Source organism: Mirounga angustirostris, unplaced genomic scaffold, assembly GCF_029215605.1.
Source record: "Mirounga angustirostris isolate CCGP_5_RB_7025 unplaced genomic scaffold, mMirAng1.0.hap1 SCAF_11, whole genome shotgun sequence".
NCBI classification, from domain to species: domain Eukaryota; kingdom Metazoa; phylum Chordata; class Mammalia; order Carnivora; family Phocidae; genus Mirounga; species Mirounga angustirostris.
The window spans coordinates 114,524,644-114,550,395 of record NW_026991719.1 but is presented as its reverse complement, the minus strand read 5'-3'; the positions used below and the strand labels follow the sequence as shown (position 1 = coordinate 114,550,395).

Below are 25,752 nucleotides of genomic sequence, written 5' to 3'. Positions count from 1 at the left end.
GTTATAGACAGCGGCCTCCAGCGGACTCCTTGAGTGGCCCTCACTTAACATGCCCCCTGACAACCTCCCTGGCCAACTGTAGTCCTCCTCATGCAAGTTACGGAACAGTATTTTCAGGGCTAAGCATTCTCTGCCAGTGGGCCATAATTCACCCCGTCCCTTTGTATAGGGGTGACTTCAGAATTGCCTGCATCTCTTCTGTAGAGCCAGAAACTTTCTTCCTGTAAATAACACATTTACACCTGAATTATGTTGAGGCCATTGCCTAGTTCTGTGCTGCTGACCCAGTTCCTGGAATTTTAATATTCACATAGTTGGTTAGTACCTGCAAGCTTCATCCTCTTCTCAAGTAAATATCCTTTACAGTCCTTTAAGATGATCTCTGGGTGTTTTGTTAATCCTACAATAGGCAGTCTTTTAAGTTCTTTACTGTTAAGAAAGTGGAGGCTCACCTAAGCCATAGGGATATAATATGGTGTATAATATAAGCATAAGTATCAACAGTACTTCCCAGGGTCATGTCTTTATTGCTTCTCCTGTTCCTTGCCCTAAAAGCCTTCACCTCCAGAGAAGGTGCTGTTTTCAAGAACAGATTTCTTTAAAGACATTGTAATTTGAGCCAAGAAGTTGCCGCAAGAACATGGTTGAATGGAAGGCTAGAAATACTTTACCGTAGAAGGGGCTACCTTTTGTGAGGCTTGAGTCACAACTCAGCCCCTCCCCATTATTTTCTTGGTTATTCAACTCAACCTTCCTCCAGAATGGAATCTTGTTTTTTACCTACCTCTTTTGTTGGGGATGTTAAAATAACACCTACAGCCTTGGATGTGCTATTTAAACCAATTACATATACATCCTGGACATTTATTTTCTAGCTAGTTTGCTTTCTGTATAGTATTTAACAATACCAGGGGGGAAATGCATTCATTGGTTCCACTGGACATACTCCAGCATACATTTGAACTGTTAGACTTTTCTAGAAACTTAGCATCACCTTTATAATAATGATTCTATCATTGAAATGAGAGATAAAACCCTGTTCGGGACTTCAGACACCTCTTTTACAATATATTTTTTTGTTCTAGCCAGGGTTTATCTTTTCCTACAGTGTAATGAAAATTCTTCACTGGTGACCTAGAAAGTGGTATTTGGATGAGAATTTGTCTCTTCTAGGTAGATATTGGTAAAGGCATTTTTCACCCTAATATCCAGTGGTTCCTTTCCTTGCCATTGTTAGGCATTACTGTTTGCTGCTGAGATAAAACTTCCTTACCTGTGAGAGCTCTAAAAAGTGATAAAAAATCCTTCAGCCCCAAGGGACTTCACAAAAACCATCTGCTTAGGCTATATAATATATGTGTGTGTGTGTGTGTGTGTGTATATATAGCTATTTTGCTATACATTTTTGAAATGTCAACATACAGTAATAGTCACTCTCTGGTGGTGGGGTGACTCAGTGTATCATAGCGAATGCCTAGATTGTATCTCTTCCTCTTAAACTATTTACCTGACTAGAACCCAAAGTTCAACTGAAATTTTGTCTAAAGTTTGATTTTTTTACTTCCACTTCTTGTCATGGTCCATCTATGGCATGGATTAGAAAAGAACTTTACAAGATGAAAAAAAATACTATGTGGTGCAAGACACTAATATTTTAAAATGATACTTTGAAATCAAAAGTTGCAAAGGCAAATCAGGTGTTGGGAGAAGAGTAACATAAAAGATGTCAAATGGTGTGATAACAGAGGCCAGGACACCAGCATGTTGCTTCAGAGTCTTAAGGAACAAACCAGCCTTCTAGTGCTTTCTTTTGCCGCCTCCCTTGGAGGTACAGAAACTCGCAAGCCACAGTTGGCTGTCTTCCCGTATTCAGAGAAACTTCACAAGGATCACAGGGGTTGGTACAAGTTGCTTGATAATCTGCAGCGTTTTCTCTGCGATTTAGCTGCCTTTGTGTTAGCACATTTTCACATGTCGGTATGCAGATGGTCCCATCTTTCCCTCCTGCCTCTGAGGTTTGTGATCTATATTTTATTCTGATCTCTTTTCAGCCAGGTTGGGCTTTGAGGTCTTGGGGCCTTGTTGCTTTCTATTTGCATATACATTTTTATCCATTTCCCCAGGGCTATGGTAAAGGCTTAGCAGGATTATCAGTCAGCGTCACTGTGTTGTTCCTATCCTTAGAAGTTATGTACCCCTCTATTTAGCTTTTTTAAAGTTTGTTAAGTGTTTGGAGTACAAGGTGGTATGTAGCTATGGATAGTGAAAGTGAAAAAGTAACTTCTCAAGCCTTATAGACCTGTATGCTGAGTTCATCTCAAGTTTGTGTGCATAGTGTCAAGCTCTAGGGTAAGAGAAATGCTGTCAACAAGGAAATTGGAGTTGCTGAGCCCCAGCCAGAACTTTAAGAATCTCAGGTTACTTTCTGTAAATGGAGGAATCTTTGAATCATTAAGAAAATCCCTGTTAGAGTCTTGAATTACTGAATGCTTACAGCAGTTTTGATCTGTCGATTATTAGCCATCCTAAAGACAGCTATATTTCATCTTTAAAGCCACAGTTTTGTAGCCCTGAGGTTCTTGGAGTAAAGACATGGTGGGGAGGGGTATCAGATTGAGAACACTTAGAATTGTCCCTGGTGGAATTAAACTGCTCAGTGGATCACATTTAGATAACCTAAGTCTGATTCTTGAGTTTCCAAAGAAGGCATTGTTCTTACCTAAGTCCTAAGCATTGTGCCTGCTGATACAGATTTTTGGTTTTGTGGGGTTTAATATCCATTTCCTATAGCAGATTCTATTCAATTAAATGTGCTGCCATCAGGTAATGCCTAATTAGAGACAATCTTTGTATCTCGGGATGTACTTTGAATATTCAGTTATCTTTTGATCAGGTGTTTGAGATTTTCTGTTAATATGACCATAATTAAGCTTTAAGGGCAAGACAACACAAAGTGTCTTGTCCTGGTCTTGCTTCACTACCCCTGGCAAAGGAGAGAGACAGCTTAATCACTTAAGATGCTGCAAAAGCAAAATCTGAAAAGTGCGATTTTAAGGCCCAGTTATGACTGTCAATTACACATCAAGATTATTCTTCTTGGCTTGTTATAATGGAGTGGGCTTGGAAACCTCAGCAATGTGATCACTGAATACATTGTAGCAATTTTAACCAAGAGGCTTAATACACTGGAAATGTTCCCTGGCACTGTGGTGCTCTCCTCCCTGCACCTCACTCCTCCAACCCTAGGACAGAAAATACTGACTTTTAGGAGCATTTTAGTAGACACCTGAAGTTTTGATGAAACGCTAGTTCTTTCTTTGAATTTTGAATTCATTTGACCCTTTTAGGGCTGATTATGCTGTTCAAAAATACTAGTGCTTCATAAAAGAAAATAGCTTTAGGGCTGGGGTGCAGAGAACAGGTTTTTTTTTTAGATTTTATTTATTTATTTGACAAGAGAGAGACACAGTGAGAGAGGGAACACAAGCAGGGGGAGAGGGAGAAGCAGGCTTCCTGCCAAGCAGGGAGCCTGATGCGCGGGGCTCGATCCCAGGACCCTGGGGTCATGACCTGAGCCGAAAGCAGACGCTGAACGACTGAGCCACCCAGGCGCCCCCAGAGAACAGTTTTAAATCACTGCCAGGCTTTTCAGAATTTTAATAATCCATTTTTGTTCATTTCTGAGCAAATACTTAACACTTGCTTTAATAACTCAGCAGTCTGATGACCAATAAAAATAATGCTGTGGGGCTCCTGGGTGGCTCAGTGGGTTGAGCCGACACTTTTTTTTTTTTTTTTTAAGATTTTTATTTATTTTTTGACAGAGAGAGCAACAGAAGGAACACAAGCAGGGGGAGTGGGAGAGGGAGAAGCAGGCTTCCTGCTGAGCAGGGAGCCAGAGGCGGGGCTCCATCCCAGGACCCTGGGATCATGACCTGAGCTGAAGGCAGATGCTTCACCGACTGAGCCACCCAGGTGCCCCAAGGTTGAGCCGACTCTTGATGTCGGTTTGGGTCTCCGTCTCAGAGTTGTGAGTTCAGGCCCCATGTTGGACTCCATGCTGGGCGTGTAGCTTACTTAAAAAATTTTTTAAATATAAAAATAAGTAAAAACAATGCTGTAATTGCCAGGGATGACATCAGTGATGATTTGCTGATAACTTGAGTAGCTTTGCATTATATCAAGTACTGTAATTTTCATCATCTGTGATTTAAATAATTGATAGTAGATTAACCACATGCAAAATAAGTATTGAAGGGAAATCTCATTTTGTGAACAGCTCAAAGTGATTGGAGGGGGCACTATTTGAGGGTTATTTGTATTTTTATGCTTTGAAAAGCAAATTGTTTAAATTATTTTAATTTAAAAATGGATTATGGCTGGTATACTAAAAACTTGTAGGATCTTAGGTAAGAGCAGTCACTAATTCAAAGTGAAAGATTGTATAGCAGTTTTCACAGGCATGGGCTACAAATTAGTATTTTCACCTGGGGAGCTTCCAGAAAAATTGAATATTAAATAAAAGACCGAGGCATTGGTGTTGTGCTTAAAGCCAATGTGTGGCCAGAATTAAGAACCACTGATCTAAAACTAAGTGATAAATTTTAAGTCTGCAAGCACCTGGAAAGGGTGGGGATGTGAGCTCTGCTTTAGATTCTGTGCCAGCTTCTATAGTGACAGTCTTATATTGAGGTCTCTATTTTCTCTCAGTTCTTACTGAGTAGTCTAGAGGCAATCAAGAAACAAATTACACTTTCAACAGCTTTTTATGTGTTATGACAAGCAAAGGCATGGGATTTTTTTTTTTTTTAAGATTTATTTATTTGACAGAGAGAGACACAGCGAGAGAGGGAACACAAGCAGGGGGAGAGGGAGAAGCAGGCTTCCCACTGAGCGGGGAGCCTGATGCGGGGCTCGATCCCAGGATCCTGGGATCATGACCTGAGCCGAAGGCAGACGCTTAACGACTGAGCCACCCAGGCGCCCCAAAGGCATGGGATTTTAAGATGGTACTAGTTGAACAACAGTGCCATTTCACTGATTTTATTGAGATACTATGTTTTGGTACCTTCCCCCCCACCACAATATTGTTTATACAATGGAAGTATAAATCAAGGGCACAAAAGGGTGCCTTTTATCTTGAAAAAAACAATTGCTCTCTCTGTTACTCATATATTATAAGTATGTATTTTTAACATTTTCCCATACTTTTTATTGTAGTGTATGATGTGTCATTAAAATAGAATCTGTGCCAGCATATTTCAGTTTTTAAAAATGTCATTTCTAAGGACATTTGGATGGGAAGCAGTTCAACACAGGATGGACTCTTAATGAATTAAAATTCATTATGAGGTGGCAGGAATCATACACTCCTACTCCAGACTACATCGTGTGCCATCCAAAAGGGAAATTTTTTTAAATTCCTACTTGGGAGTTTCTCCGCCCTGGCTAAGGCACCTACATTATTCACAATCACAGGAACCTAAAACCACTGTTTTAACACTCAACATTGGCAGCAAGTGGAAAATTACAGTGAAATTTACGCATGAGTTCAGCACTGCCATTCTTATGCAAACTAAACAGTGTTATAAGTTAGAGCAAATTCCAACAGAAATTGCAGGTTCTTCAGATTTTAGGGTGAAGCAGGCATGGAAAAGTCCTCTTTCACCCCACTCCAGCCCCAGTCCCAGGCAGCTGCAAACCCAAATCTGCCTGGGCTGGGGAGACTTTGCCCTTTTTTAAAAAATGCTCAGGAATGGACATGATACAGCTCCTCTCAGGCCCCCTTTTCATCATCTAACAATGATCACTGCCAGGAGCTCCCCCTGCCCCCCGGCCTCCCAGACCTACACAGCAATTTCAATCCGTTTTCTCCAACTTAATAGAGTTAGAGGTCAGGTAGGCCTTATTTGAAAGTGATCAGAGAAATAATGTATGGGGAAAGCTCTTAGTAAAACTGTAAATGCCATTCAAATGTAAGGCATTCATAAAAATATTATGTGCCTGACAAATTGTGTTAAGCTTGTTCCTGCCAGAGAAGAAAGTTGAAGACAATTCAGAATTGAGGAACTACTAGTTCATTTTTGTTTTAAGCTAATCAGTGGCCACTGTTAACCGAGGGGAACAATCTATATTAGCAGTGCGGGAAACATCCCGCTTCACTGACCCTCTACCTCTTTTCCTTTTCTTCCTCCTTTCCATTTGTAGAATGATTTGAGAATTGACATAAAAGGTAACTTCCTTATTTACTCTATAGCCTCTTCTTGGTTGTGTGAAAAACTAAACAACCATACAAATATTAAAGGTTGTAAATACATATGCATATGCAGAACTGGCAAGTAATTTGACAATTTCTGTAACTCAGATCTGTACATTGTAAGGTTCAGGTCTGTTGTAGAGACTACAGCAAAGATCATAACTTGCAACAGAAGGTGAGGGTAAGGGTGAAGCAGAATGAGCTATACTTTAGCAAGGTGTATTCACTTTCTGTTTACATTTTGCAAAATGGAGATTATGGAAAATTTAGTGCTCTTATCAGTAAACCATGTCAGACCTTGTATATTATAGTTGCAAACAAAGAAGTCAGTCCCGGGGCACCTGGGTGGCTCAGTCGTTAAGCGTCTGCCTTCGGCTCAGGTCACGATCCCGGGATCCTGGGATCGAGCCCTGCATCGGGCTCCCTGCTCGGCGGGAAGCCTGCTTCTCCCTCTCCCTCTCCCCCTGCTTGTGTTCCCTCTCTCGCTGTGTCTCTCTCTGTCAAATAAATAAAGAAAATCTTAAAAAAAAAAAAAAAAGAAGTCAGTCCCTGAATCAAAATGTATATACCTGCCATTCTTTTCATTTTTTTTTAAACTTTATTTATTAGAGGGAGAAAGAGACTGCATGCAGGAGCAGGGGGGATGGGCAGAGGGAGAGGAAGAAGCAGACTCCCCGCTGAGCCGGGAGCCCAGTGCAGGGTGGGGTGGTCTTACAACCCATGAGATCATGACCTGAGCCGAAGGCAGGTGCTTAACTGACTGAGTCACCCAGGCACCCCCTGTAGCTGCCATTCTGATAAAGGTATTGTTTATTGAAACAATAACCAGGAACTGTCTGAAAATTTACCATGGAATCTTAGCATGAGAAGGACCTTGTATGGTCAGTTCTAATAATACCCTGTCTTTGGCCAAGTGGGTAAACAGCTAAGCTGTCTACCACAGATACTTACTTTTTCCACATTGCCATGGATGGAGATTCTATCACCCATGCCAGGGTAGAATTCCAGAAGTTACATATATATATATATATATATATATATATGCACACATATATAGCCTATATATATATATATATACACATATTTAGCCTATATATATATAGGCTAAATCTCTCCTACTTGAATTTATCCCAGTCATTTTTTGATTGATTCAGAGTTTGAAAGCAGTACCCCACTAAATAATTATTTAATAAGTTTTAATGAAAGTGATGAGTCAAGAGGTCTTATCTATACTTTTGGTTGATTTTTACCTTTTTAAACTAAAAAATCATTTTCCCTATAATATTGATAAAAGGTACAAAAATTCAGGTTGAAATACATCCAAACAGACATTTGGAGAACTTTGCAATCCCTAAGTAGTCTTGCTTAAAATGATTATTTGGGGTCAGGATTATTACATCTTTGGCTTTTAAATAGATCATTGAAAGGAAGGAAAATCCTTGAGCCTACATACTTTAAAACGTTCTGGGCTAGGGAATTATCTTTAAAAAATAATGGAAATATGTATGTGGATATTGGTTCCTATCTTTTTTTGACTTAAATATATGGCTGTCTCAAACATGATAATATAGTACCATCAAAGGAGACTATCCCAGGGGCGCCTGGGTGGTGTAGTGGCAGTTGGTTAAAAGTCTACTTTTGGCTCAGGTCATGACAAGGTCCTAGGATCAAGCCCCGCCTCAGGCTCCCTCTGCAGTGGGGAGTCTGCTTCTTCCTCTCCCTCTGCCCCCACCCCACCCCCATCCTCTCTCTCTCAAATAAATAAAATCTTTTTTTAAAAGCATGTTATCCTGGGGCACCTGGGTGGCTCAGTCGTTAAGCGTCTGCCTTCGGCTCAGGTCATGATCCCAGGGTCCTGGGATCGAGCCCCGCATCGGTCTCCCTGCTCAGTGGGAAGCCTGCTTCTGGCTCCCCCACTCCCCCTGCTTGTGTTCCCTCTCTCGCTATCTCTCTCTCTGTCAAATAAATAAAAATCTTTAAAAAAAACATCTTGGGGTGCCTGGGTGGCTCAGTTGTTAAGCATCTGCCTTCGGCTCAGGTCAGGATCCCGACGTCCTGGGATCCAGCCCCGCATCGGTCTCCCTGCTCAGTGGGAAGCCTGCTTCTGGCTCCCCCACTCCCCCTGCTTGTGTTCCCTCTCTCGCTATCTCTCTCTCTGTCAAATAAATAAAATCTTTAAAAAAAATAAAAAATAAATGTGTATTGTCCTGATTTAAGGTAAGAAAACAGAGTAGAGGCATGGCAGCTCAGCTGGAGAGTGGTGGGTCTCAGAGAGGAGTGGTCGCTGGCAGGGAGGATGGTACTGGAGAGCTGGCCCACATCCTGAAGGTGCAGCTTCCCGTATCTAAAGCAGCTCCCTGTCCCCAAGAGCATTACTGGTTCACTCAGCTCACAGTTTCAGAATGGCTTCGGTTATTGCCTTTCTTTAGTGTACTTGCACTACTTAGCTACCTTGCAATTCGTCCATTCCTCTCAAAGAAAAGCAACAGAACAATAGCTTGATTAATCTTTTTAAGATTTATTTGTTTATGTGTGTGTGAGAGAGAGAGAGCGCATGTATGTGAGAGAGAGAGCAAGCATGGGGTTTTGGTGGGGCAGAGAGGGAGAGAGAAACATAAGCCGACTTGGGACTGAGCAGGGAGCCCGAGGTAGGGCTCTATCTCATGACCCTGAGCCGAAACCAAGAGTCCGGCACTTAATGGGCAGCACCACCCAGGACCCCCAAGCTTGATTAATCTTAAAATACAAGAGGAAAATCCCAAAGTGGTGAATGAAATAAACATTGAAGATTTGTGTCTTACTGAAGCAGCTTATTGTCGGTGTTGGCATTCTAAGACTTTCCTGCATGTGATGGTTCACGTAATAAACACAATGAATTGATAGGAGATGATGTGGGTCTACTAATACTGAAGAAGAAAAAAGTATAATAGTAATGAATTAGAATTGAATTCAGTTGTATGCTGTAAAATCGTATAACAACATTTTTTTCGTTCTTGGTGTATAGAAGATCTTTCAAATGGTGGTCTTAATTATTGCTACTGGTTGAGTGATTATTTCTGCCAATTTATTTTCTTGCTACACTACTGTTTATATTTGATACTTTGTATATTCAGTCATTTATATAGAAATTAAATTGTACAATTCTTTCATTCTTACTTCAAAGACTTAATGTATCTTCCTAAATAAATACTCTTGGTTTTAATTGAGAAAAAAATCTGAGTTTTTGGCAATGGGTCCAAAGCTATTCCTTTGAATATCAATATTTTCATAGAATCTATACTTAAAATTTTTCTCCCTACACTATTAAGTATATTATTTTTCAGACCTCTTCTGTTTTGATCATTTGAAGTGATTTTTCCTCTTTGACCTTCCACACACTGTTCTTTTCAGATCAATAAGAAAAATATTGCTCTCAAGAATTACCTGAGTTTGCAGGGCACCTGGGTGGCTCAGTTGGTTAAGCGACTGCCTTCGGCTCAGGTCATGATCCTGGAGTCCCAGGATCGAGTCCCGCATCGGGCTCCCTGCTCGGCAGGGAGCCTGCTTCTGCCTCTGACCCTCCCCCCTCTCATGTGCTCTCTCTCTCTCATTCTCTCTGTCTCAAATAAATAAATAAAATCTTTAAAAAAAAAAAAAAAGAATTACCTGAGTTTGCAAAGAGATAAACACTTTGCTTTATGAAGATTGTGTCTAATAAGTGTGAATGTCCCAATTTCAGAAAAGGCATGAACTGGATATAGAAAGTTCCAAAAGGGAACCGTTATTTACATTATAAAAGATTTGTTCACTTCATAAAAGGCTTGTTTGTGTCTGTTTTGTATTTGTATATGTATCTGTATCTTGAACTCTGACTCAATGACAGGGTAGGATGGGGTAGCAAGAATACTTACACTAAACTCATGAGCTGCTGCTGCATTTGAAGGTCAATTAGAAATAAAGTATATCTTAATTCATGTGAAAATGATTAATAGTTCAGTGTTCAAAATTGTATACATTTTTCTCTTTATAACACTGTAAGCCAAAAACATAAAATGCAAAAAAATTTGCAAAATAAACTTCTTGGAGAATCTTTAAAAAACAAAAAACAGAGTAAAGCCTCAGTGAAATAAAAAGGTAAGGTAAAATGGAGCTCAACCTTGGAACTTGTAGATTCTAGAACTTCTAGAACTTACTTTTAAAAAATTATAAAAGTGGGGGGCACCTGGGTGGCTTAGTTGTCTAAGCAACTGACTCTTGATTTCAGCAGGGGTCGTTATCTCAGGGTTGTGAGATCGAGCCCTGCTTCAGGCTTTGTGCTGGCCGTGGAACCTGCTCGGGAATTCTCTCTCTCCTTCTTCCTCTGCCCCTCCCCCCATCTCCCTCTCAAATAAATAAATAAATAAAATAAAAGGGGCATTAGAGATACAGTGTGTGAAATGGGACTTTTTGACAGTAGGCTCTGAGAAATCACAAAGGATGTCTTTCCTGTTAAACCAAAGAACTACAGCTTTTCTTTGTAGAAATAGTTGATCATCATTAAAGACAGCCATTCTATTTCTCTATACTTACAAGTAATTACTTTCCGTTCAGAAGTAATTTGCATTCTGCTTTGTGTTCTCTGGTAAGGAATTAGCAAGATGGTCTTCAGTAGTTGTTGTGTGATAAATTAAATATTCCCAATCTGACCTTTGGAGTGTGTTGCTGTGATGGTGATGGTTGAGATTTTGTGGAAGAAAGAAAAATGGCAGTAAAAATACTGTTTTTCTAGGATTTCTTTTATTTTTTTATTTTTTTTAAACTTTATTTTTTATTATTATGTTAATCACCATACATCATCAGTTTTTGATGTATTGTTCCATGATTCACTGTTTGCATATAACACCCAGTACTCCATGCAGTACGTGCCCTCCTTAATACCCATCACTGGCTAACCCACCCCCTCACCCCCTCCCCTCTAAAACCCTCAGTTTGTTTCTCAGAGTCCATAGTCTCTCATGCTTTGTTTCCCCCTCTGATTCCCCCCCTTCATTTTTCCCTTCCTACTATCTTCTTTTTTTTTAACATATAATGTATTATTTGTTTCAGAGGTACAGGTCTGTGATTCATCAGTCTTACACAATTCACAGCGCTCACCATAGCACATACCCTCCCTAGTGTCCATCACCCAGCCGCCCCATCCCTTCCTCCCTCCACCACTCCAGCAACCCTCCGTTTGTTAACTGAGATTAAGAATTCCTTATATCAGTGAGGTCATATGGTACATGTCTTTCTCTGATTGACTTATTTCTAGGGTTTCTTTTAATTTAAACATTTTAAAGTAGTAGGGTTGGCCTCAGAACAGTTGTCTCAAGCATCCCTTCCACTAATCTTCACTAAGTCAGCAACCAAGAGCCTACTGGAGTTTGAGTAGCCTAACAAGGTTTTCTCCCCTCCCTGGTACTCTTGTCTCTCTAGGGGATTGTCAGATGTGCTTAAGCAAGAATTCTGAGCTCAGTAGAAGCGTGGACAAATGTGATAAACTGACTTTTCCTCCCTTTTTCTTGGTCAGTGTGCTGGAGAAGAGAAAAGAGTTGGTACACGCACAGTGTTTGTTGGCAATCATCCAGTTTCAGAAACAGAAGCTTACATTGCACAAAGATTTTGTGATAATAGAATAGTCTCATCTAAGGTAAGTTGTTTTTTTAATTCAATAGATGCGTGTAGTGATTCATATAGTGAGCCAGATAATGCACTTGTGCTTCCAAGGAAGCTGGTTTATTTATATAGGCATACATGGATGCGCACCTATACCGTATACCAACTGTGGTAATTATTCCACCAAAAGGCTGTTTTTCTTAAAAAGTATCACTCTGTCTTGTTATAGCTGAAATATTAGTCACTTGCTTTCCATTATCATTCCTAGTGCCTGTTGATGATACATATTACGTTAAGCCTTAAAGGGTGCTAAAACTAGGAATTATTGACTTGCCCAAATCTTCCTGAATTTCTCTTAAGTGCTTGGACTAGGTCCTAAATAATTTACATTCTTTTGGAGGGTTCTATCCTAGAATGACATTTATATCTCTTTCTCTTCCACTGGGGAGCTCGTCAAGTACACTCCTGGCCTGACCATTTACTAGCTTTGTGACCTTGGCCAAATTAATCTCCAAGTCTGTATGTCCTCAACAGTGAAATGGAGCTGATGTTCCATACGTAAAAGCATTCTCTTTGGTCCCTAGTACCAGTCGTCTTCATTCTACTAATATTAGCTTGCTAATCTTTACCTTTGGCTGACCAGGTTAGGTACTAGGTGCTAAATGGCAGATAATTGATAGATTGACAGATCTTGATAGATTTTCCTTACTTCACGTAGCCTGGCAAGGCAGATATAAAATGTTAGTGACAATTGGATCACTGCAAGTTTGCAAACACCTAGGACCTGAAACAAAATTATGGCCTTCCTTTAAAAATTTAACATTTGGTTTTCAAACACATGTGTGATTTCTCTTGAGCTAGTGATGTATACAGATTATACTTAAGTAGGAGATTAACATGTAAAATATGGACAGAATGAGTGAAAACTGTTGCCTGATGAGCATGTATCTATTGGCCTATAGAACACTCTGTCTTTGGATAAAATGTCTGTTATTTCCTGTTCATCTTGAATCTTATGGCAGAAAATCTCTCATCAGCCAGAAGTTTTCATACCTGTGCCCAGGATAGTGACTAGTCCTTTGATTGAAAATTGTAACTCCCCTGTAGGATCCAAGACAACAGTAGTAGTCCTTTGACTCAGAATCATAGACGTATAGAACTGAAAGATCCTGCGAGATTATCTGTTCAACTTGCTGACTCTACAGATGGAGAAAGCAAACCCAGAGAAATTAAGTTAGTGCCATGGTCACCAAGCAGAGTGAGCGATAAAGTCAGGAGCAGAACTGCTTTATAAGGTCTAGTGGCTCTGAATAAAAAGCCCTTTTCACGTCATTGTGCTATTGGGGCTCCTTTCTCTGTTTTCTCTCACATTTTGCATCAAAATCTAAAATACTTTCTAGGGAAGTACTGTTTTCCACAGTGTTTTATGTGGAAGATGATAATGTAACACACTGATGGGAAAGTGACTTTCGTTGAACTAACTATAACCATTTTGTTGTAATATACTTGACGATTTCACATTGTAAAAGAACTAGAACACTCTGTTTAATTGTCAAATCTTTTCATATTTAATATATTTCTCGTATTTTATCTAGCTTCAGTTTTGCCAATAGGCAAAACGATACATTAGGATATTTTTTTAAATAGTTAAGAGCTCATGAGGCAAATAAAGTTTGTTTCTGAACAGATTTGCATATATGTCTCTGTATCTGTATATATCTTTTAGAAATCAGAATAAAGAAGTGAACATTTGTACATTGAATAGACTAACATTTCTCTTTTCTCTGTAAATATTATATGTTTACAGTTTTGCTAATTTACCTGTCATCTAGTTTACCAGTGATCTGCTTTTTCCTAAAAGCTCTAGCGCAGAAAAAGAGGAATTGACAGTATACTAACTTCAGAAAAAGAATGAAATCTTTTTTTTTTTTTTAAGATTTTATTTATTTATTTGACAGAGAGAGACACAGCGAGAGAGGGAACACAAGCAGGGGGAGTGGGAGAGGGAGAAGCAGGCTCCCCACGGAGCAGGGAGCCCGATGCGGGGCTCGATCCCAGGACCCTGGGATCATGACCTGAGCCGAAGGCAGACGCTTAACGACTGAGCCACCCAGGCGCCCCAAGAATGAAATCTTAATACAATGAATAATTAGAAGAGGATAGCATCCAGTGTAGTGGTAAAGAGCTTCATCCTTGTAGACAGAAGACCTGGGTTTGAATTTAAAGTAAGGCATCGAACCCTTCTGTGTCTCAGTTTTCTTATCTGTAAAATGGAGATATTAACAGTACTTACCTCAGAGGCCTGTGGTGAGGATAAAGTAAAGTAATCCACAGTTTAAGCACTGTGATTGGCTTATAGTAATGACTCAGTAAATGGTAGGTGGTATTGTTAAATTATATTTCTGTGATTAGTATTACTACAGTCCTGAGCAGTACTAGTGATTGCCTCAGTCTCATGTGTTTTGATTGATTGTGTGGAATGATCTCTCTTTAAAAGAGGCCTTTGGGTCCATTCTGGAGAGAACAATATTTTCATAATTTTTTAAATTTTTTTTTAAAGATTTTATTTATTTATTTGACAGAGAGAGAGAGACAGCTAGAGAGGGAACCCAAGCAGGGGGAGTGGGAGAGGGAGAAACAAGCTCCCCGCTGAGCAGGAAGCCCAATGTGTGGCTCGGTCCCAGGATGCTGCGATCATGACCTGAGCCGAAGGCAGACGCTTAATGACTGAGCCACCCAGGCGCCCCAATATTTTCATAATTTGAACTTTTCCTTCCTCACATTGTCTTTTGGCTGTTTGTATTTTCACCAGAATCTTTTAATTGAAGAAATGTACAATTTATAGCATATGTTAGCTGCCTTCCAACTTCGTAGCAAGTGTTGATTTCCTTTTTTAACCCTTTGATGATAAAAATACCTTTCCCTTAATAGGTGCTTTCTGTTTACCAATGCCACCAGTAATTCCCAGTAAAGACTGGGAATAAGTCTTATTAATGCAGGGAACACTGAAGATAAACACTTTGACCTACCTTAAATTTTACTTACTGTTAAAATTAGTCTTGGGGTGCCTGGGTGGCTCAGTCGTTAAGCGTCTGCCTTCGGCTCAGGTCATGATCCCAGGGTCCTGGGATCAAGCCCCACATCGGGCTCCCTGCTCTGCGGGAAGCCTGCTTCTCTCTCTCCCACTCCCCCTGCTTGTGTTCCCTCTCTCGCTGTGTCTCTCTGTCAAATCAATCAATCAATCAATCAATCTTTAAAATTAGTCTTCTTTTCTTCTTGGGGAACACAATACTTTCCATAGAAAAACGTGTTCTCTGCAAACTTCCTACTTTAATACAATCAGCAGGAACCTCTGGGAATCACCAGAATTTTGTAGCTGGTATGAAATTTGGAAATCCCCTTCTGTAGCAAAATGAGCACTGATTGCTTGCTGCTAGGATCTTTAGTTTCCGTCATATTTCCCCGTTACACATTTTTTTTCTTTAAAAATTCAGAGCCTCAATCTTGAAGGCACTTTAGTGGGTTAAGAATCTGTGAGCTCCACCTAACTCTTTGAAGGTATGCCCAAGGTTAAATTTAGAACTCCTATGTGAAAGACTGTCTTGAATTAAAGCTTCAAGCCTAAAATTACACTAGCATTCTCCCTCATTTTTAAAACTCAGATTTTCAGTAGAATTTATTGGACATCTCTTTGAATCTTTTCAAACTCCCTGGACGGTACCTTTTTAGCTAAAGTTACTAAATCCTAGTGGGGGAGTGTCCTGGTAACTCCCTTTACTTAAACTTTCGAATTTATGGGAGAAAGAGTGATACTTTAAAAAAGAGAAAGTTCTGCTTCACATGGGTAACGAGCAGTGGAGTAAATGGCCAACACTTAAGATCAAGATTTCTTGTGCCTTCGATGTACCAAACATTGTTCTAGGCAGCTGTGGTAAGAGGGCTTATGATATGTTCCCTGACCTCTTAATAGCTTATGACCTGATACAGAAGAGGGCATATAGCAATAGTTTCCTATAATGGTAATAATCAGAGTTCCCCAAGGAAGCAGTTAATTTAATAAGTTAAAACAGTGGTAAACAAACAGTGGGGGCCTAGAAACAACAACAAAAATGTTCCCTTTTGATGTATTAACACCCCATAGAGGACTCTTAACAGACCCTAATGTTTGTTTGTTTAATTAAAAACCCCTTAGTTAGGGAACAGAAGGTCAACAAGGCAGAAACTCAGCTGTTAGCTTGTTGTGGGAGTTTAGCTTATTGTTTTAGAAAATTGATCTTAAGTAATTGGGACAGTTAAGTGCTGATCCTGGACTACATCAGCTTCAACGTGACTGGATCAGTGGTTTTGATCCCTTTTGTTTTTGACTACAAGCTGCCTGGGAACCTGATAAAAAGTGTGGATTCTCTTTCCCCAAATGATGCATATCCACACAGTTCTTTATTTTTCATTGTTGTTTATTAAGATTTTAAATTCCAGTATAGTTAGCATACAGTGTTATATTAGTTTCAGGTGTACAATATAGTGATCCACCACTTCCATATACATCACCCAGTCCTCATCAGGACAAGTACACTCCTTAATCCCCATCACCTATTTCACCCATCCCCCCACCCCTTCCCCCCAGTAACCATCAGTTCTCTGTAATTAAGAGTCTGTTTCTTATTTTGTCTTTCTCTCTCTCTCTTTCTTTACCTTTGTTTTGTTTCTTTAATTTTACATATGTGTGAAATCATGGTATTTGTCTTTCTCTGACTTACTTCACTTAGCTTTATACTCTCTAACTCCATCCATGTTGTTGTAAATGGCAAGATTTCATCCTTTTTATGGCTCAGTAATATTCCATTGTGTATATATACCACCTCTCCTTTATCCATTCATCTATCGATGGACACTTGGGCTGCTTCCATAGTTTGGCTTTTGTAAATAATGCTGCAATAAACATAGGGGTTCATGTATCCCTTTGAATTAGTGTTTTGTATTTTGGGAGTAGATACCCAGTAGTGCAAGGACTGGATCATAGGGTAGTTCTATTTTTAACTTTTTGAGGACGCTCCATACTGTTTTCCACAGTGGCTGCACCAGTTTGTGTTCCCACCAACAGTGCAAGAGGAACGGTTCCTTTTTCTCCACATCCTCGCCAATACCCGTTGTTTCTTGTGTTTTCTGTTTTAACCATTGTGACAGGTTTGAGGTGATATCTCATTGTAATTTTGAACTTCATTTTGAATGAGCTTCCTTGAGGCGCTTCCATGACTCCTGGGGGGGAAGAATCTTCTAGGTTGGCTGTTGGTTGTAATGCAGCTCCTTTACTGAATATTTTTGCCTCCATTTATCTTCATTTTCCTGGGATTCCTTAATTTTTGAGCCCATAAGCCTTCTAAAGAGAGGTTAGTAGTAAATTCACATATATTGTGTCATGCTCTGCAACTTTGGCATTTCAGTCACCTTACCGAATAGATACTTTCTCACCATATTTGTGGTGGAGATCATTTAAGTATAATTTAGATCTTTTAGGTTAAGAAACCTTTCTTTCTGGTTTCTGGTCTTTATTAAGATATCTAGAAAATGCATCTTCTCTTGGTGATTTTTTAGATGACCTCGTCCTTGAGCTTAAGATATTAGTGAGAAAGTCTCGGTGATTCAACAGTTGGCCCAAGAGTTTTCTTCTCCTGCCCATGTACTATTTAGCATTGAACCTTTAACCTGTTACCATTTACCAAAGCCCAGTGTGGTATGTTGTTGATTAAAGTGAAAGCCCTCTATGTCCCAGGGTTATGTGTACACCTCAGATGTCATGGAGGTGGGGGTGATACTGATAGGGACAGAGTTATATCAGTGATGATGATCCAGACTCCAGTAGTTAGCTTAGCCAGAGGAATTAATTTGTTCGTTCATTCGTCCAACTAATTTATTGAATGTCTGTTTTGTGTCTGCTAGGTGTTGGGGGAAAAGTAATATTACCTGTCCTTATGAGACTTATTGCCTATTGAGGGAGCAACTTTAATAAAAAATGCACACATCTATAGTTATTCACTGTATCGAGTATTGTCAAGGAAGTATAGGATGACCTGAGAACACCTAACAAGGAACCTAATTTAGATCAGGTCAGGGAAAGCAAAGGTTGGGGACTAGATGGCCCAATCGTGATGCTCCAGATGAAAACTTCATTTCTTATGTAGTATACCTCTAAGTGTATGCTTATTTGTATGTGTGAGGTCTGGGTTTTAACATGTTTTCAAATTACTGTGATAGTCTGGCCCATATGAGTTGCTATTAGGATTTTTCAAGTTTCCTTTCTAATAATACTTTTTTTCCTCCTCCCATACAGTATACACTTTGGAATTTCCTCCCAAAGAATCTGTTCGAACAGTTTAGAAGAATTGCAAATTTTTATTTTCTCATCATTTTCCTTGTGCAGGTAAGAGCTCCATAAACAACCACTCCCCTTTTAGAAACTTAATTACTCCAGGGGCACCTTGGTGGCTCAGTCGGTTAAGCGGCTGCCTTTGGCTCAGGTCATGATCCCAAGGTCCTGGGCTCGAGCCCCACGTCTGGCTCCCTGCCCGGCAGAGAGCCTGCTTCTTCCTCTCCTTCTGCCTGCCACTCTGCCTACTTGTGCTATCTCTCTGTCAAATAAATAAATAAAATCTTTTTTAAAAAAAAGAAAATTACTCCAATCAAATTTTTCCCCCCAAAGAAATTTTCAATCCATTTCTTAAAAAAAAAAAAAAAAAAAAAAATGCCCTGTGTGTAAAAAGGTGTTTCAGGGCTTGTTTTAATAAAACTTTTTAAAGTACTAATATTACAGTTTAAGATTTACATGATTTTATATGTTTCCAAAGTAGCATTTTTATTAGAAAACCTGTTGAGAATTTGTTACTTTCTTTAAAAACTTTCATGGATTTCATATCTTTGTTCATCCTAGAAGGACATATATTGTGTACCATTAAATACAGTGGCATATATTAAAATTGAAAATAGTTCAGATTAATAGTTTTACTTCATTAAACACCAGATTCAGCTTAATTGAAAATTTATCACTTTTCTTCCTGATACCAGTTTTGCTCTTCCTCATTCATTTACTTTTAAGTGTGAAAGCCTGGTAGACTTGATCTTCTCTATGTTCCTGCTAATGTTTTTTTTGTGTTTTGAATTTTAGGCATCTTAAATTGCCTCTTCCATCTTTTAAGTCTATGAGCTATTATAAGTTTTCCCTCACCAGAATTACCCCCAGAAAATTTTATTACAGTAAGGGTATTTTTTCCTCGTTTCATTTTTTAAACGAAGCAGAAACATCCCAATGAAATTGCTCAAATCAAATGCCTTGTTAATGTTAAGTGCTTCTGTTTATCCACTTTGAGGCTTTGAGTAAATGGTGCTATAATTTAATTTAGCCCTGCTACTTAAAACCAATCTGGGTTGTGATATGGAAAAGAGCTAATTTCAGTCTTAAATGATGGGTCATTTGAAAAAGAGCTACTCTAGTGATCCGTCGTAAGATATCTTACAAAACAGCATAAAATAAACTGCATACAAAATTATGCTCAGAAGAGTCATTCTTTGTCGCATGCCACGCAGTTCAGTTTGGTTCAGCGAATGTATACCAAGCACCTACTGTGTGCCTTGCAGTATCCCAGATAACAAAGATTCTAGCAGATACAATGACGATCAAGATATGGCTTTTCTGTCCTTAAGGAATGTATGTTACAGTCATGTATCCATTTAATTTAATGTGGTACAAGTCATAAAAGTAGCATGAGCGACATGCTGTGTGGATACAGTGGAAGTTAATATGTCTTTCTAACCAAGAGGAGCTTAAGGAGACTTCAAAGACTAGATGATATCTGAACTAAACCTTGAAAGATTAGCGCAAGTTAACCTGGTGAAGAATGCCAGATGGGTATCTCAGGCTGTGCACGAAGGCCCACAGCCACATAAAAGCCTGTGTCTCTAACTCGGGGGATGTGGCAGAGCCCGGCCTGGGTGGGGATTAGAGAAGAGAGCGAGTTGTGGGGTCAGATTGAACTCCTGGTCCTCTGTCCCTCAGGTCTAGTCCTCTCTCAGTATTTGTTGTTTTAGTGAATGACAACATCTACCCAGCCGTGTTCACCAGACACTTAGAAGTCATCTCTCATCACCCCGACAAAAAATTCCTTGCCATTCCTACCATTTTAACCCTGAACTATCCCTGGAAGTTCTTTCCATGTCTGCCGCTGCCCCCCTTGTCCAAGCCATCATCTTGTACTCGCATTATGGACTCCCCGCTTACATTCTATTTTCCACAAACTGGGGAGGATGATCTTCTCAAAATGTAGTTCTGTTCATGGGACCTCTCCTTGCCTAAAAGCTTTAGTTTTCTCCCACTGTGGGATAAACAATGAGCTCTAGCCTAGAGGACCCTGCTTGGGTTTGCCTCTGTCCCCCTCTCCAGCCCCATCTTGCACCACACTCTGTCCTGCCTTTGGCTTCCTTTATTTGTTTACCTGTGCCCCCCCACCCCCACGCTCCTACCATAGAGACATTGTATATGCGGTCCTCTGTGCTTGCCTGAAAGCTCATACTTCATCTAGTTAACTCAGCTTTACTCTTAAGATTTCAGCATTTCACTTGGTTGACTGTTTTCCCGTAAGCTGCTAGCTTTACAAGGGCAGGGACTATTCTCTAATTTAAAGCAACATCTCTAGAGCCTGGCTAATGATAGCACAGGGGCTGAAAGAACGGTACTCAACAAAGAGATGGTAAATGATTGGTTCTATTTCATGGAAGGCGTTAATCCAAACTGGAATGAAACCTAAGCCTGAATTAGAACTGTTTCCTTACACTAACTGCTCTGTGGATGGCTTTTGTTTTAATGAAAGTCAACATTGACCCTGTTACCAGGATATGTTTTGTCTGTTTTTCTACCTGAAATGGTTGTAGCATATGAGTCCTGCATATAAGTGAATGGCTTATTTTCCTTTTACGTTCAATTTAATTTCTTTACCTAGGTCACAGTAGACACACCGACTAGCCCGGTTACCAGTGGACTTCCACTTTTCTTTGTTATAACTGTTACAGCCATCAAGCAGGTAAATTTCTTATTTACAATTATGCCTGCATTTCAGTCCCATCTGCTTTGAATTTCATTGCCAAAGGTCCTTTTTCATATTTATATAGTGGGCAGCATCCTTGATGGATTTAGTTTATATTTGATTCCTATTGAAAACATATTAAAATGACCATAAGGTACATCTTTAATTTCTTTTGCCCCTTTTTTCCTCAGTATTTGTGTTATGGGGTTGTAACCTTAAAAGAAAGAAGGTAGAAGGTACAGCTCAGTCAGGAAATGAGAGGTGAATTTTTAATGTGTATAAATTTTTTTCAGTGTGGCATATCTTTCTGAAAAATTCCCATTCTAGTGAATTTTTCTTGATGCCTAAAGCAGAGAACTCAAGAGCACAAGTACTTGATAATTTGTTGTCTTTCTTCGCTGATGCTGCCAAAGTGGGTGGTGGGCAGAGGTGGCTTTTATTCTTGTTTTTCATCAAAGCTGACAATTGCCATGGTTTCTGATGCTGATGTCTTTGAAGTATTTTGACCATTCTATATGATGGTACCTTTGAAAAATTCCACATAAAATTGAAACTGCAAATGGGAAACTGGTAGGTAAAGGGTGGGTTAGCAACGTTTATCATGTACTGGGACAGTCCACAGGACCTGACTAATTGCAAACATACTTTTAGACAGTACTTACCAAAGAGCTTTAAAAACTATCCTCAAGAACTTCGAAAATGAAGGTCTGTTTAATTTTATTTTGAACAAGGTTACCTTTCCTCTTGGGGTTATCTGGTCTTCTATCTTGCCTACCAGAAACTGCAAGAATATTTTTTCAAGTGTTTGGTTGCTAAATAAAGACTTTTGGAATGTTCTTTGCCTTAGGCTGTTAGGATTATTTTCTTTAACATCATAGAATTGCTGGTTCCAAGAATAGCCTGTATGGTTTACAAAAGCTCTTACTGATTCATTTTACTCCCTATACTAGTTCATGTTAGGGCCTTTCTTTCCTCACTGACATCACAGAAAGTGCCATAGGAAGTGATAGCCTAGCATTGTCATAAAGAGGGACAGAACAGGAATGAATATAGCACTGGAGAAAAAAAGTGGAAGGCGATCAAGAGATTTTTTTCAAACAGTTACATTTGAAAAGGTACAGACATTATTCTCAAGAAAAAAAGCAATGTGATGTAAAAAAGGAGAAGAGGTCATGCTCAAACAAATGAACATCCTCCTTCCTTAGTTCTTTTGGCTTAAATTTACTTCATACAAAAAAAACAAACTAAAATGAGCCATTAGACCTTTCCCTGATTACTTTTAACTCTAAAAAATGAATACCAGTTTATGATTTCCTTTACCACCAAATCAGTGGAGAAGTTGACCTCCAAAACTTATCATGGATTCTGTGCCAAAATAATCCTAACTTGCCTTTTCTATTCTTTTTGCCTGGGGAGGAATTAGATTTCCTCAGCGATGATCACTCCCAACAGTCTACTACAGAATAATATATTTAAGTGATTAGAGCTGTAAGAAAATAAAACCCAGAAAAAAAATTGTCACATTAAAAAGTAGAGAAATTAACATTAATTTGAATAAGTAGAATTAGAAGAATAAATTATAGCTTTTCACAGTTGAAGAATATTAAGGTTCTGATGCCTGTGTTTTCATTGATACTTCTCTGTAGAATGGAGAAACCTTTTAACACAGTAAATATTTACCTAAGGGGTATTTTGAAAATGTGTCTTAGTTTTTGCTGTAAAAATGAACAATGTTGTCTTTTTAGCACTGTGAGTTGAGATTAATTCTATAAGTATCAATATCTGCTGGTGACTCATAGAGGGAGCTATAGAAATTTATTAACAACTTCACTGCATTATGTGAGCTTGACTGTAGTTATTTTTATTCTAGGGATATGAGGATTGGCTAAGACACAGAGCTGACAATGAAGTCAACAAGAGCACTGTTTACATTATTGAAAATGGAAAGCGAGTGAGAAAAGAGAGTGAAAAAATCAAGGTATTTTTGTGGTTCATCTTTTTTATTGTGGTAAAAACACAGCTTTTTAAAATACACAGTTTAGTGACATTTAATACATTCACATTGTTATGCAAACTTCAACACTATCTAGTTCCAGAACATTTTCATCACCCCAAAAGATAACCCCCATAGGCATTAAGTAGTCATGCCACTTTCCTCCCTCTCCCAGGCCCTGGCAACCACTAATCTTCTTTCTGTCTCTATGGACTTACCTATTCTAGATTATTTCATGTAAATGGAATCAGACACTATGTGGCCTTTTCTGTCTGCCTTTTCTTACTTAATGTAATGTTCTCAAGGTCTGCCTTCTCTTACTTAATGTAATGTTCTCAAGGTCTCTTCCTATTGTAGCATATATTAGTAATTCTTGCTTTTTATGGCTAAATATTCCATCATATGGCTATACCATCTTTTCTTTATCCATTCATCAGTTGATGGACATTTGGGAGTTTTCCCACCTGTTGGTTATTATGAACATTGCTGGTATGAACATTCATGGTCAAGTTTTTGTTTGAACACCTGTTTTCAATTATTTGAGATATACACCTAGGAGTAGAATGGCTACATAACATGGTCGTTCTACGTTCAACTTTTTCATGAACCACCAAGTGGCTGTGCCACTTTACATTCCACCAGCAATGTATGAGAATTCTAAGATAGTATTATTTTTTACTATCAACCGAGTTATTTTTTAACCCAAATTAATCATTGTTGATTATTACCTAATAAGATCCCAGTTGATTAAGATTTTAGACCTGTCCATATCAGACAATATGTTTTGTTCCTAACAGATTGTATTTTTTTTAACAGATTGTATTTTAATTGATAATAAACCTTACTTTTTTAGAGCAGTTGTGGGTTCACAGCAAAATTGAGGAAAGTACAGTTTTCACATATACCCCCTTTTCCCACATGTGTACAACTTGCCCCACTATCAGCATTCCATAGTGGTATTTTTGTTGCAATCCATGAACCTACACTGGCACATCATTATCACCCAAAGTCTATAGTTTTCATTAGGATTCACTCTTGTTCCAAATTCAGTGGCCTTAGACAAATGTCTAATGACAAGTATCCACCATTATTAGTATCATACAGACTCGTTTCTCTGCCCTAAACATCCTTTGTGTGTGCTTTGCCTCGTCATCCCTTCATCCCGCCAACCCCAGGTTACCACTAATCTTTTTACTTTCTCCATAGTTTTGCTTTTCCATAATATACTGTTAGAATCATATACAGTATGTAGCCTTTTCAGATTAGCTTCTTTAACTTAACAATGTGCATTTAAGTTTATGCCGTGTATTTTCATGTCTCGATGGCTCATTTCTTGTTAGCGCTGAATAATCTTCCATTGTCTAGATGGACCAGTTTATGTATTTCACCTTCTGAGGGACATCTTGGTTGCCTCCAAGTTGTGGCAATTATGAACAAGGCTGCTATAAATATTTATGTGCAAGTTTTTGCATGGACATAAGATTTTAATTTATTTAAAGATTTGTGCTTATTGGATTGTATGGTAAAAGCATGTTTAATTTTGTAAGACTGCCAAGCTGTCTCCAAAGAGGCTATTCATTTTGCATTCCCATCGGCACCGAATGAGTTCCTGTTTCTCCACATCCTGGCCAACATTCGTTGTCAGTGTTTTGGGTTTTGGCAATTCTAAGAGGTGTGTAGTGGTATCTCATTTTTGTTTTAATTTGCATTCCCCTAATGACATAATGGTGTTCAACGTCTCTTCATATGCGTCCTTGACATCTGAATATCTTCTTTCATGACGTTGCCTATTCAGGTCTGTACCCATTGTTTAATCAGAGTGCTCATTTTCTTATTGTTGAGTTTTAAAAGTTTTTTTTTAATATTTTGGATAACAGTCTTTTATCAGATAGGTCTTTTATAAATATTTTATCCCAGTCTCAAAGTATTATTTTTTTTATTTCATTTTGTTGTGATAAAAAAGCATGTAACATTAAATTGACCATCTTAACCATTATTTTAAAGTATAATCTCCATTTTATTTTTTTTCCAGAGAACAATTTTTTTTCAGTGCTTAAGGACTTAGCTCCTTACGTGGGCTTTGGTGGAGGTGGTGGGGTAGCACCCTTAGGTCTAAATCGGGGTGGGGGTTGGGTGTTGGGTCCTTCCATGCTTCAGGAGAGCCATCCTGGACTACGTTGCTGTGAATGGCGCCGCTCGCGCAGTAATGTAGTCTCACAGCTTGGGACGCACATACGCCTGGAAGCCATTCGCTTTGGAAATGCCCCTGATGGCAGTGGCCTCTACTGTGGTCCCAGTAACAAACTTCTCAGTGGTTGCGCCACAGAGGACCATGGCCACGTGCAGCCTAATATGGCCCTTTGTGGCACAACCATTATTCTTTTCTTGGTCATCTTGAAAGTGAGGCCCCGAGAGGGCCCAATGTAACCTTTTTTTTTTTTTAGTTTTTATTTATTTTTTGTAAAGATTTATTTATTTATTTGGGGGGGTTGGGGAGGAACAGAGGAAGAGAATCTTAAGGGAGACCCCCTGCTGAGCACGGAACCCCACAAGGCCAGGACTCCATCCCAGGACCCATGAGAGTATGACCTGAGGTGAAACCAAGAGTCAGAGGCTTAGCTAACTGAGCCACCCAGGCGCCCCTAAGATTTTATTGTTTTAAAAAAATCTCTACACCCATTGTGGGGCTCGAACTCACAACCCTGAGATCAAGAGTCATATGCTGCACCGACTAAGCCAGCCAGGCATCCCCCTCATTTAACTAACCATTTTTAGTGTACAATTCATTAGTGTTAAGTATAGTCACGTTGTTGTACAAC

The 25,752-nt window shown here is 39.1% G+C and overlaps 1 protein-coding gene across 10 annotated transcripts in view; it reads left to right on the top strand.

Moving 5' to 3' along the window:
- The window catches only part of ATP11C (ATPase phospholipid transporting 11C), a 177,645-nt gene that overhangs the window by 71,291 nt on the left and 80,602 nt on the right, over positions 1 to 25,752 (top strand). For 7 of the 10 annotated variants that reach the window (XM_064574641.1, XM_064574635.1, XM_064574636.1 and 4 more), the window contains 4 exons: positions 11,784 to 11,903; positions 18,198 to 18,287; positions 20,857 to 20,937; positions 22,811 to 22,918. In XM_064574641.1, coding sequence (XP_064430711.1) covers positions 11,784 to 11,903; positions 18,198 to 18,287; positions 20,857 to 20,937; positions 22,811 to 22,918 — 399 coding nt within the window. Of the gene's footprint in view, positions 1 to 1,882; positions 2,016 to 11,783; positions 11,904 to 18,197; positions 18,288 to 20,856; positions 20,938 to 22,810; positions 22,919 to 25,752 lie in introns of those variants that run through there. The other 3 variants (XM_045883345.3, XM_045883371.3, XM_064574642.1) reach the window with 3 other exon arrangements.